The 13,110-nt window shown below is 43.1% G+C and overlaps 1 protein-coding gene across 3 annotated transcripts in view; it reads left to right on the forward strand.

Annotated features, from left to right (window-relative positions):
- The window catches only part of gramd1bb (GRAM domain containing 1Bb), a 79,156-nt gene extending 67,640 nt beyond the window's left edge, over positions 1-11,516 (forward strand). For all 3 annotated transcript variants that reach the window (XM_061073574.1, XM_061073572.1, XM_061073573.1), the window contains 16 exons: positions 2,003-2,087; positions 3,464-3,567; positions 3,688-3,783; positions 4,419-4,499; positions 4,606-4,721; positions 5,806-5,968; positions 6,084-6,276; positions 6,378-6,521; positions 6,656-6,774; positions 7,265-7,407; positions 7,528-7,631; positions 8,175-8,472; positions 8,707-8,718; positions 8,879-8,986; positions 9,257-9,377; positions 10,431-11,516. In XM_061073574.1, coding sequence (XP_060929557.1) covers positions 2,003-2,087; positions 3,464-3,567; positions 3,688-3,783; positions 4,419-4,499; positions 4,606-4,721; positions 5,806-5,968; positions 6,084-6,276; positions 6,378-6,521; positions 6,656-6,774; positions 7,265-7,407; positions 7,528-7,631; positions 8,175-8,472; positions 8,707-8,718; positions 8,879-8,986; positions 9,257-9,377; positions 10,431-10,520 — 1,977 coding nt within the window. In that variant the 3' untranslated portion in view covers positions 10,521-11,516. The remainder of the gene's footprint in view (positions 1-2,002; positions 2,088-3,463; positions 3,568-3,687; positions 3,784-4,418; positions 4,500-4,605; positions 4,722-5,805; positions 5,969-6,083; positions 6,277-6,377; positions 6,522-6,655; positions 6,775-7,264; positions 7,408-7,527; positions 7,632-8,174; positions 8,473-8,706; positions 8,719-8,878; positions 8,987-9,256; positions 9,378-10,430) is intronic.
- The last annotated feature ends 1,594 nt before the right edge of the window (positions 11,517-13,110 follow it).

Here is a 13,110-nt window from a genome sequence, read left to right on the forward strand (position 1 = left end):
TTTTGCAGGCGAAGGTAACTGGAGGTTATGCTCACATCTGTTCTCTGTAACTCGATCACTAAGGCAGAGGAGAGCAAGACGGACTTGACGCATACTTCAACTCAAAACACTCACTCCTTCCTTCTAGCCCACCCTGTTTATTTCCTTTTTGTATTAGTCCTTTTTTCTCTGCAGAGTCAACTCGCCTCATTCTTTTCTGGTCATAAACAGGGTAATTACAAGGCATTCAGACCTGGACAGGACACACACACACACACACACAGAGCTCACACACTTACTAGGAGGAGTATGCCTGTGAAAAAAGGAAAGAGCTACTGGCATGATAATAAAGGACTTGTTGGCCGGGGTTACTAGAGGGCAACGGCCGTAACTCCTCTCCCTGTGTGTGTGAAAGGAAGCGAGAGAGAGCCAGAGTACGACAGAGCGAGACAAGGATCATGTGGCTAGAGTATGCCGAGTCCACGGCTCTGATACTGGTGGGGAGCAGCACCCAGAACAGGGGGGTGGATTCTGCAGCGTCCAAACCAAACCGCTGAACTTCAACAGCTCTTATTTTCCAAATCTGCTGTAACTGACAAGTCCACCAACCTCGAGAGGGAATCCACTGGGGCCCCAGTTTGGAATACTTGCTTTCAGGATCTGGCTCAATGAATGTGGAGCTGGATTAGGACAGCACAATGTCGGACTGGGAGGCTGTGTTGGAGCTGGATGAGGCGTTGGCAGGATGGCTTCTGCAGGGTCCGGCTAGACAGGAGTGGGGTTGTGAGTTGGGCTGGGCAGCCTCAGACCTTCAGGATCCGGAGTGGGACACTGAGGACGTCCCTGCTGTAAGTTGTGAGGAGGGGAACGGACCAAACAATGTTGGGAAGTTAGGAAATGTTGTGGTTAGGGACAGCGAACAGGCTTTGTCTTTACTGTACGCTGTTGTAAGTATACTTCTGTGGAAATTCTCCACCACTAAAAAAAGCGAGTGGTTTGGTTGTGAGTCATAGGTATTTGAAAGCTCCCAGAGCTCTGTGCAGATGGCTGTTGTTTGGAGTGATAATCAGGGTACTGTGTGTGAGTGACTAGGTGTGTAAACAGCATTAAGTGTGTTTTGGTTGTTTCTGGATTTTGGCAGGAAAATCAATTTTCCTGGAAAATAGTAAAAGCTCTCAGAATTGTTATTCATGTGAGTCTTTAGCTCCGCACTTTCCTCAAGGACAAATATAAGCAGCAGCACATTCTACTCAACATTATTTCCCTCTTTCAACTCCTTATTTTACAGAGGAAAGTCTTATTTTTTAAAGTTACTTTCTTCAACCAGCCCCGATCCAAAGAAATGTTTCTCTCATTGTCTCAGTTATACATCGTGCTACTCTATTGGCAGTTATTGTTTCCTGTGGCTTTCCTGTGGAAGGAAAGCATCTGGCACAGTCAGTGAGAGCTCTCACCTGGCCGCACATTAAAAGATTTTACACATTGCTCTGCCGATAATCAAGCCTGCAGAAAGAGCCAAGCTAAAGAGAAAATGTGATCATATAGAATTCCCCGGTGCTGGAAAGACAATGTTATTCAAACCACTGTGTAGGGTCTTGTTTACTCTTGAGATTTCATCAGTTGTTCTTCCCCTGGTCACTGAACAGAAGCCTCATTGTCCGAAACACGCTGGTGTGTGATGCAAATCAGAGAATGTGACTCATTCCACTGTAAATGCTCCACAGCATGCGTTTTGAATGATCTGGAGCGGGCTGACGTTTGGAATTGCGCTTCAAATCATCAATGACTTCATATTAGTCGGTCCACATGCCTCTGCTTGACATCAATCACCATACGTCCATTGCCAGCGCTTGTCAAAACTTCTCACACATTGAAATGCATCAAACCTGTGGTTGGTTTTTACAAAATGATCTCACGAAAACAAATAACCTTGTTAGCCAGCGAGAGAGAGCATGAAGCGTGTGTTGGTCTGTGTGTGTGTGTGTGTGTGTGGGGATGTTTCTGACTCTGCCTCTCCCTGCAGGTGCTGAGCCCGACATACAAGCAGCGCAATGAGGACTTTAGGAAACTCTTCAAGCAGCTCCCCGACACAGAGAGGCTCATTGTGGGTGAGTGGACACACTCGTTAATCATTGGAAAATTATTCACCCTTCCTCAACAGAGAGGTGACACACACAGATACTTGACATTCCTGGAGTAGTGTCTAGATTTGTTCATTTACAGTGTAAAACAACTAGAACCACACCTCGGCTAAGGCCCAACATTCCCCTAATGAAACCATTTTTAAATTCACTACATTCGGAAAACTTATTTAAATTATTTTGATCTGCACCACATTGCACACACTCATACATATCAGTCCCCTGCTGTCATGCCGGATTTTCACCATTTATCTTTTCACTCATAACTTAGATAAACAGACATTGACTGAAGTTTCTAAAACCCTGTTCAGACCGGTTATTAACATCCATCCATCCTGAGAGATATGATCATAAGTAGTCAGCTAGTGCACGTCTAGCTGACAAACCAAGATGCGTCCCCAATGCATCTCCAGATCTGATCACAATCAGTGGTTGTCGGGACACATGTGGTCACATTCTCTCGTAAATGTATCCTGCGTCGCATGTGAGGAGCAACTACTCAGCTGACATTCTCTGACCCGCTAAACTTTCACACTGAGTCAAATGTATTTTTACTCTTCTCAGTATCCATACGTTGATTTGTCTGCGGCAACAATATCCACACTGACGACCACATAATGATTTCTATTCAAGTCTTTAGCTCCGCACTTTCCTCAAGGAAAAATATAAGCAGCAACACATTCTACTAAACATTATTTCCCTCTTTCAACTCCTTGTTTTACAGAGGAAACTCTTATTTTAAGGTGTTATTTTCTTCTACCAGCCCTGATCCAAAGAAATGTTTCTCTCATTTGTCTAGATCCGCAATTCATTCATTCACCCTTATTTACTCCGCTCGTTCTCTCTTACTTGCACGACACACAGACATAAACGCGCAAACATTGTCATCAAACACATCTGTTGACTCTAAATTGTAATGGAAATCGGTTGAGTAGTTTTGCATTATCCTGTTAACAAGCTCTCAGCGTCCCAAGTTTAGTTAATTAGTTGTTGCATGATTTTTCCAAAACCTCAGATGAATGCTGTCTTTGTCTGAAAAAAAGAACTCTGGTAAATCTGTGTCTAACCTTAGTATGACTTGGTAATGGAGAACTCACAGCCTGTCAACAGCCTATACACACAAGAGTGGGAATGCACCGCGGTGAGGTTTGTGTGCAACAGTGAGGCGAGCGCCACCAGCTGAATTGTTTATGTACATGTTAGAGAGAACGTTTGATTGAATATTAGCAGTCTGTTATGTCTGGTGTATTGATGAATATGCCACTGATGAATATCTTGCATGTGTTAATGATGTTTTTTCTCACTGATGTAATTTGAACGTTTGCATATTCTTCGTGTCCCAGACTATTCCTGTGCTCTTCAACGGGACATCCTCCTGCAGGGACGACTCTACCTCTCTGAGAACTGGATCTGTTTCTATAGCAACATCTTCCGCTGGGAAACTCTGGTACGTTCACAAACGCTCTGCATTCCTTTGTTTTCATTTTGGCAGCACTGGTTCGCGTTCTGAACTATTATTTGTGTGTGATTATACAATCATATGCATGTGCTTTGTGTTTGCATGTAGCTGACAGTGCGGTTAAAGGACATCTGCTCAATGACTAAAGAGAAGACTGCCCGCCTAATTCCCAACGCCATCCAGGTCTGCACAGACACTGAGAAGGTAAAAGACTCCAAATCTTGTTTTCAGTCATAAACTCTGGAAAATGTCCCGGAAATTGGGTCCTGGAATTTTCCAGAGTTAACCTTTCACATATGAAGAACGTAGCAGGAGATTCGGTCAGGTCCGACGCTTTCTCAACAGGCACATTTCTAGAACATGCAGGTGAGGGCTGGGGCCTGACAAGTGCGTGTAGGAGGCAGAACATGACTTATAAATTCCACGGAAATCACATATTTTTCTACAGATATTTGGATTGTTTCTCGCCTGTTAAAAGCGTCATCAACACAACTACTCGCGCGCCAATTTTTTTCTGCTATGTTTTTACATGGGCTCACTCAGATATTTTCCGGACATTTTACAAGGGGACTGGCAGGAAAAGTTGCGCTGCAGTTTTCCTCGCCCAAGAAAGCAAATGTCTTATTTGCCTCCTCGCTCTCTCAGATTGGAAGTGAATAAGAGTTAAAGGTTCTCCTCTGAAACATATGCGCAAAAGTGACTGTGACTCAGATTAATGACACTTGAGGTACCAAGGTACAAAGGTACAAAGGCTAGTTGCTAACAGGAATAATTTATTTAATTGTTTTTTTTTCTTCTATGGTGAAGTTAATTGAGACATGACCTGTCGTTCTTCACAGCACTTTTTCACCTCGTTTGGAGCCAGGGACAGGACGTACATGATGATGTTCAGACTGTGGCAGAACGCACTGCTCGACAAGGTAAGCAAGTCTGATCTTCATCTTATACAGTAGGTTGATGGGACCTACGTTACTGCAGTGTTTTCCCGTCCCCTCAGTCTGATTGTCTGATTGGCGTCTCTTGCAGCCCCTGTGTCCCAAAGAACTTTGGCACTTTGTACATCAGTGCTATGGCAACGAGCTCGGCCTCACCAGTGATGATGAGGACTACGTTCCCCCTGATGACGACTTCAACACCATGGGGTGGGTCTGGTTATGCTGCAGCATTAGTTACCATGGCTACCGCATTAAACAATTTTCCAATTACCCAATTAGCCATTTACAAAATAATAAGAGAGCCTGGAATGACCTGTAACAAATATACTCACATGCTTGGTTCATACAAGCATACACATAATCTATTGTTGTGCAATTGATACATTAAACGTGATACCATTAACTGGTGTGCCTTTCTGCATTCAATAAATTTGGTTCTCAGAAAAGATATTGAATATTAATATTCAATATATTAATCTTAAATAATAACTTTAATTGAATAAATTTACCTCGGGGCACCGCCCTTCAAAGGAAGGGAAAAGATAACCAATATATTGATTAACTCTCATAAGAGTACTAACTACAAATTGAAACTCTGATTAACAATTAAATTAATAACTATAACCTAAATTACTAAAGATAGATAGATAGTTAGCTAAGTTGAAGGATATAGAGTTCTTGACCGTGTAGAGGTTGGCAAAATTCACAATTATGCAACATTAATGAAAACAACATTTGTGAAAGAAAAACATTTATTGTGAAGATAATAAAGTATAAAAACACAAATTGCTAAAGATGTACTTACTAGATAAAGATGTATGTGAGTATGTTTGTGTGTGTCTGTGAGTGAGCGTGCTTTGAAAAAGGCGGCAGGTCACTATTTAGATAACGGGACCCCCCTCCCTCCCTTTGGAATGTTTGCGACATGTGGCGGGGGTCAGAGAGATGTGTGGGGAGATATGCGTGTGTGTGTGTGTTGGTGCCAAATTAGAGAAAGTAGTTTGTTGCATGCAAAGAAAGACTGTGAAGATCATAACATTATTAACATTAACTTTCAAATAACTTATTACCAAAATATCACAGCAACACAAATCAAACTTACAAACGTCACACGGAATCGAATAAACACTCTTTGCTTAGCCTAGTATAATTTGATTTTAAAGTTTGATGTGCATTTTGAAGTCCAGTGAAGTCATCTTGCTGGTTTGTGGCTCCTGTTTTGTGTCATCCAAGTTGAGCGATAAGTACACAAGTAAAGTTCTTGCCTCTTGCTGTTTTCTGATGCCTTCAGGTTCAGTGAAGAGATTCCCATTGAAGAGAATGAGATCAACAATGATAGCTTGTCTAAGAGCAGCATTGAGGCCAAGCCTGACGGAAGCCCGTTCCCCATTCATAAGAGCGTAGTCCCGAACAGCACCATCCCCAGCCCAGGCAACCATGACACGCCCATCACAGTAAGTTACACACACACACAGTTACACTGCAGAGGTCAGGTGCACTTTGCTTGACAGGCTTTATAATGGAAACATTTTTTAGTGTCATCAGTGTCCCTTTCCCTCTTTCACCCAGTTCGACCTCCCAGCAGAGGAATATGCAGACTGCTTACCAGATGGTGAACTGCTGGCTTTGCCCCTAATGGTGGAAGAGAGGAACTACGATACCAGCAGGCCTGGTGGTCTTGTACCCTCACCCTCACTCGACTTCAACGACAACGAAGACATCCCCACCGAGCTCAGCGACTCCTCGGAAACACACGATGAGGGTAAACTGCTCAAAATGCTTGTAAACATGTATCAGTGTAATCCAGCAGGCGGTCAGATTTTTTTTATTGACCTCACCGGCATCTCTCACTCTGACGTGTAGGTGAGGTCCAGGCGTTCCATGAGGATCTGCATGGCAGGCAGCACATCAACGAGATCTACAAGTTCAGCGTGGACAAGCTGTATGACATCCTCTTCACTGAGTCACAGTTCATGAGTGACTTCATGGACCAGCGGCGGTTTTCAGGTTTGTGTTTGCAATGCTTCAGCAGGTGACCTCTGATATCTGTCCACTCTGGAGATGGCACAAGCATAAATATGGGCTCTACTGCAGTGGTTATTAAATCATTCATGTTCCTGTCTCGCCATCTCCTCGTTTAGATGTGGTCTACCACCCATGGAAGAAGGGGGATGCTGGAAACCAGACCAGAGAGATCATGTACACCATCTCTCTGTCTAACCCCCTAGCCCCCAAAACAGCCACAGTCACTGAGACTCAGGTACAGTCAGCTTTACTGTTCAGTCATTTTCAGACAGGGACTCATGAAATGAAGACGTGAAGTTTGCCCGAACGCAGCAGGAGATTATGTGGGTCAGACACGTTCACACCAGGAAAATTTCATTTCAATTGCATTCAACCATGAGGGTACAAACCAAGAACAGCAAGAATCATGTTAATACAATAGCTTAAAAAAAAGCCAAACTACAAAATGCAAATTTTGTAAATTTTCCTGTTAGAAATTGACTCACTGTGATATTTTACCCGGATCATTTACTAGAGGGGGGGCAGGAAAAGTTATAAAAAATATCTGTAGCAGCTGACATTTGCATTCCCAGATACAGTAAATTATCCAGACTTCTGTGCATGTCTGAAAGCAGTTTTAAGAAACTATTATTATTAGAAATTATTAGAACTATTATTATTATTGTTTATGTATTTCAAAATGTGATGTGATTTAAAGACTCAACATAATCTCTGTCATCTGTCAGACTCTGTACAAAGCCAGTCATGAGAGCGAGTGTTACATCATCGATGCTGAGGTCATCACGCATGACGTGCCCTACCACGATTACTTCTACACTCTGAACCGCTACATGCTCACCAGGGTGGCCAAGAACAAGTGTCGGTTACGGTGAGTGAGACGTGGTCAGATATGTACAGCACATGCATACTCATAATTGAATCCTGTTTTTACATCTTATTCCGAAAGACTGTATCAATATCCAGTATAGCAATGTTGTCTCTCTCTCAGGATATCAACGGAGCTGCGCTACAGAAAACAGCCGTGGGGGTTGGTCAAAGGCTTCATAGAGAAAAACTTCTGGAGTGGGCTGGAAGAAAACTTCCGCCGTCTTGGTAAATTGTTGTTAGTTTTTCTGTTCTGACAGTTTTTCTCATTTTCTGATTCCTAAATTAAATTTAGTAAAAGGGAGGGTTGGCAAATGGTTTCTGAAACCCTTTTCCTTTCATTTGTTGAAACCCTCTTCTCGCCCGATAGTCATCAATACATGAAGTTGTCTGAAAGTTTGATTCAGACTGGATGTAAAGATTAGTCTGTTAACAGACCAGCACCCTCCCAGTGCTCACACTTCCCATGACCGCAGAGAAGATACCGAGAAGTTAGTGAGCAGGTCAAGTCTTCTAGCTGTTGTCAGGTTGTCATTTGGCCGTAGCTTTGATGAGAGGGGCCAATGAGAAGGGTTGGGATGTATTCGTCAGAAGCCTGCTTAATAGATAATAGAGACACAATTAGTGAGTTCTTTTTGAGATAACAGTATCGCTGAACTGTAGAAATCCAACACTTGGATCAGAGAAGAAGAGTATTTATAGCTGCTATTAAAGGGAGCTGAGGGGGAATGAAGATCATTTTAAATGACAACTGTGTTCTTCCCCTTTCAGAGTTGGAACTGTCCAAGCTTGAGGAGTTCCTCACCGAGACCCACCAGCTCTCTCCGGCTAAGGTGGTGAAGAACTCCACCGTGAGGCGGAAGAAGAGGCCGCTACCACACCTGCGAAGCCAGCACCTGGACGAGGCGCTCAGCCCAGTTACCACGCCGACGGACGACGAAGTGATCCAGAGGATCAAACAAGTGGCAGGATCCACACAGACCAGACACCAGAGTCCAGAGCACCATCACCTGTCCAGCGGCCTCGCGCTGTACAGTGTCTCCAAACTGCTGCTCATCATCAGCTTTGTGTACGTCCCAGAAACACACACACACACACACACACACACACACAGAGAAGCCTGCATACACATGCTGACATGACACACGAGAATACACACATACTCGTGTCACGTTGACATTTCTCGAAGTCCCTTGTTGCATGATTTCATCCATTGCTCCAGTCTACTCTGTGGTGTCTGTGTAGACTGAACATTAAAGTCTTCATGTTGTTCTATTTCCTCTCCTTTCATCGCCATCCATAGGATCTGTTTAAGGTACATTTAATATCAGATTAGCCAGCATAGCGATATGCATATATTGACAATGTGTTCCCATTACAATTTAAATGTTCTTTTCATTTACATACCAGCTAATTGAGGACAGTAGAATTTAACGCAGTGCAAAGAGATTGACTCGTTTGCTGTGTTTCTTTAGCTTGGTGCTGCTGGTGTTCCTCAACATGATGCTCTTCTACAAGCTGTGGATGCTGGAGTACTCAGCACAGTCCTTAACAACATGGCAGGGTCTACGGCTACACGAAAGGTACACACACAGGCACCGATACACCTTCAACCCTGGTTACAGACATACACACACACACATGCACCCTGCCGCTGTTGAATACACATTAAACTGTATCCATATGGCAGTTGACATGTTGGACAGGAACACAGACCTTCTAAAATTACCCTGATAGCTCTGGTCTCACTAAAACAACTGACCAAACTGCCTGTTGCCATGCTTCATGGGCTGCACCCCAATGTTGCTAAGTGTGTGTGTGTGTGTGTGTGTTTTTGTGCGTGTGTTCCTCAGTAAACTGCCTCAGACGCAGATGGAGTGGGCCCAGCTCCTGGAGTCGCAGCAGCGTTTCCATGACACGGAGCTGCAGAAGTGGAGAGAGATTATAAAGTCGTCAGTGGTGCTACTAGACCAGGTACTTAGACACAAGACCATGACCAGACCTGGTTACAAGTGGGCAGCTCTAATTACACGTGTCAACGCACGCAGGTCACATTGAGGAGTCATGTGAGATCAGATCATTCAGACCAAATTCAGAGTTGCTCTGTGCTACATTTGGCCAAATTCTTGCGGGAATAATTATGACCTGGGCTACTATGGTGTGTTCACAACAAATGTTTGCATCTCTCGCCCTGGGGGTCACAATAGATGCAAATTTCGATTCTCCAACTGCATGAATTGCGTATGATGCTCGAGTTGAAATATTTTAACTCAGGTGTCAGATTCGCTTGACTCAATATCGCATTAGCCAATGAGCCCTGAGAATGGGAGATCGAACAAGTCACTGGTTGGCCTCAGGTAGTGTTGGAAGCGACAGTTTTCCAGACACAGCTCCTGAAGCAGCCGGTTAAAGTCCCTGAGCTGTGTGCTCTTCCTGGTGGGCTCCTCGACCCACACACAACGGCGCTGGCTTTTCTGGTGTTTCTACCACACTTACACCGCAGTAGTTGTGGTTACTTCAGCAAGTACTTCTCCTCTTCCGCTAGCTTCTCTCATTGTTTCTACTTCATGTACAATGCAACTACTTCAGCCAGAAGTCCTGTGTTCCAGAGAATAGGGGAATACTTCCCGGTTATGTTTATTCGTGTATAACAAGCTTTACAAACGATTAACATGAATAACCCCGCTGCACAAATAGTGCATTTAGGTGTGAACACACCATAAGAATACTTTGTAGCAGAGGAGATCTACTGATCTCATTCCAAAAGTATGATTCATTTACACAATGACATTTATAAATTTAGGGCCCAGGTTGTAAAATACTAGAATGCCCCTTTCAGGAGAGCTGTTAAAAAACTGTCAGACATGTCATGTAAGAAACAATGACCGCCACTTGCAGATCTGCATCACCTGGCAGAAATGATGTATTTCATTATCTTAAAGGAAGTGGGAGAATAGTTTTGCATAATTGTTGGCCAGTTTAAATTCAATAAACAAGTTGTTGTTTCTTCTTGTTTCTCCTCTTTAGATGAAAGACTCTTTATTGAACCTCCAGAGAGGCATCGGTTTAAATGACTTGAGCTCGGATGCTGAAGAGGAGAGAAGTCGTTACCACTAACACACCACCACGAGGCCATGAGGGCGTGCTGTGCAATATAGGACCTGTTTTGTTTGTGAACCAGAATGCAGGCAGCAGCGAGTCAGAGCGAGGAGCAGGACCAACGGTGAGCTGGTCCAACAGAGACAAAGAGAGGACCGAGGGGAACCAGCGCACAGATGGTGAAAACCCCCTGAGGAGGAAGTCATTGACAGAAAGTGCCCCTATCACACACAGGAACTGAGGTGTCCCCAACATCACTGAGGCATTGGAGGAAGGTGCAAGTCTCTTCTCTAAACTTGTGGGATAACCGTTTTCTTTTACTCTCTGTATGTCCAAGTGCACCCTACTGTAAGCCATGTCGACCAGGAGAGTAGCAGAGAGGACGAAGGGAATCTACTGCATGCATTTAGACAACCTAGCTCTCCTCAGTCAGTGTAAATGTGGTCCAGTTCCAGTCTATGTGTGTCAAAAAAGAAGAACAGAAGAAGATGAGAGACCAAGTCTAAGAAGAGGGGGGGTCCTTTCGAGTCTTAATGGCTTTCTACACTCTCTCGACTGTTCCAAACCAATCGTCCCCAAGAGGGCCTCGCTGCAGCGTCCCTTTAATAAACCTCCAGCCAATCAGAGTGCAGTATCGCGCCACAACTGAAAAGCAAAGGAAGTATTGTAGCTGGAGGCTTGCTGCCTGGTCAGGGCTGGTTCCCTGTCAGAGCGCAATGGTGAAATATTTAGAAGTAGAATCTATAGCTTGAGACCTAAACCAGTATTTTTACCTTCATACACAGTTCACATGATCAGTTGCCCCTGCCTCAGTGTTCGATTCCATACAGTACGTTATTCCTCATCTTTCTAATCAAGTCGAATGTATTATGTAGCCTGAACAAAAGGCCAGAAGGAGTTATTCTTCTTTGAAAAAGGGATGCTGCAGCCAGACCAGTAGGGAGACCTGTGTTCTTACTTGTTTTATTACTAAACTGTGACTATATCTCTTGAAAAATGTTTCAAATTAGAAAGAATTCTATGAATATATTTGAAATATATAAGAATATTTCATTATTTAATATATATATTTCAAAATATATAAACATTACCTATATTTATTGTTAATTTATGTATATAAAGAAATTATCAGATCTCAAGACCAGTTGAAGCATTTCTAACAAAACGTGTTTTCTTCTAAAAATGCATGCCAGATATGTCTGTGACATGTCCAGTGTGCAAGAATGATTCTGGATTTGCGCGATTATCTTCACGCATGTGTGTGTGTGTTTGTGAGTGAGTGCGAGTGCGTGTGTGCTGTAAAGTGTGACATTTTTACCATACAAGACTTATGTGTTTTTTAATTTGTTTTATTTTCTGGCTTCTGCAGCCAGACTGCCTTTTTTAATGCTAATGCATTTGTATGCTGCCTTGCATTATCCCCACCAGGGTACAGTTTACAACGAAGAGTTTTGTTCCAAAATGACGTATCCAGCATTACAAAAAATATATACATCTATATTTTCATCAACGTGTCCAAAGTGATTGATGTCACTTTTTTGACGCATGCTAATTAGCTTAAAGACAAAATAAAGAAAGAACCAAGAAGAAAGACTAGATCCTTTAAATATTTAATATTGAATGAACTTGAACTTGATGATTTTTCTCTTGTAAATGGATATAACATTTTGGAGATGAACCCTTCATCTTCCCTCTGTGATCAACTCTTGATCCATGTCACCACTTACTGGCTTGACAACTCTTTGCTAAAAAACAAACCGTTTGACAATTTGAGAAATACATTTGTTTGTTTCTGCTTAAAGGGACTCTTACCTTTGTTGCATTTGAGAATTACAGCACATTCGAATCATCCCGCCTTCCTCCAATGCCCCACCCCCTCGTTCCCATCCGCGGTGTTTTTTCTTTTGTTTTTCCCCCTGGGAGCGGCTGTTTCAGTACGCCGTGGACCACTTTGGTCTGCCATCTTCAGTCGCTACGGTCGATACGGTCGCTACTCGCTACTGTCTGCCGTGGAATCAAAACAAACCCTATAGTTGAGGACGCGCCTTGATGACGCGGGCCCGAATGCGCCAGAAGAAGCAGACGGGCTTCCTGTCTGTTTCCATGCAGCAAACAGACAGGTCTGTCGGCCAATAAGGTCCTTCGGTCCGAAGAATTTTATTGGTTGAAGTTTTCACTAAATATTACGAGAGTGAAATAATTGTTTGCTTTAACTCCTGGTGGGTCTGTCTTGCATTTTAGAGTGTCATTACCTTATTAATACCAATTTAACCTTATCCACAAAAAGTGTAAAAATGCAACAAAGGTAAGAGTCCCTTTAAATAGTGAGTCCGTTTGCAGTAATTGCGATTTTGATTCTGGCTGGGTAAATGTTTCTCCTATTGCTAAAGTTTCAAATACGAACACTGACATCTTGCACATTTGGAGCCAGAGTATGTGCAGTAGCAATCGGGAGATGATGCTGCGGTATCAAGGTTCCATAGATACATGCGCTTGACCTATCGTGAGTAGGTCTTAGCTGTCAATCAACCCTAAAACCAAACCTACCAGAAAAATATCCAATTGAATATATATCGGTGTAAAATGAACTACCTTAGATGACATAAAC

The sequence above is a fragment of the Limanda limanda genome, chromosome 6, assembly GCF_963576545.1.
Source record: "Limanda limanda chromosome 6, fLimLim1.1, whole genome shotgun sequence".
NCBI classification, from domain to species: Eukaryota; Metazoa; Chordata; class Actinopteri; order Pleuronectiformes; family Pleuronectidae; genus Limanda; species Limanda limanda.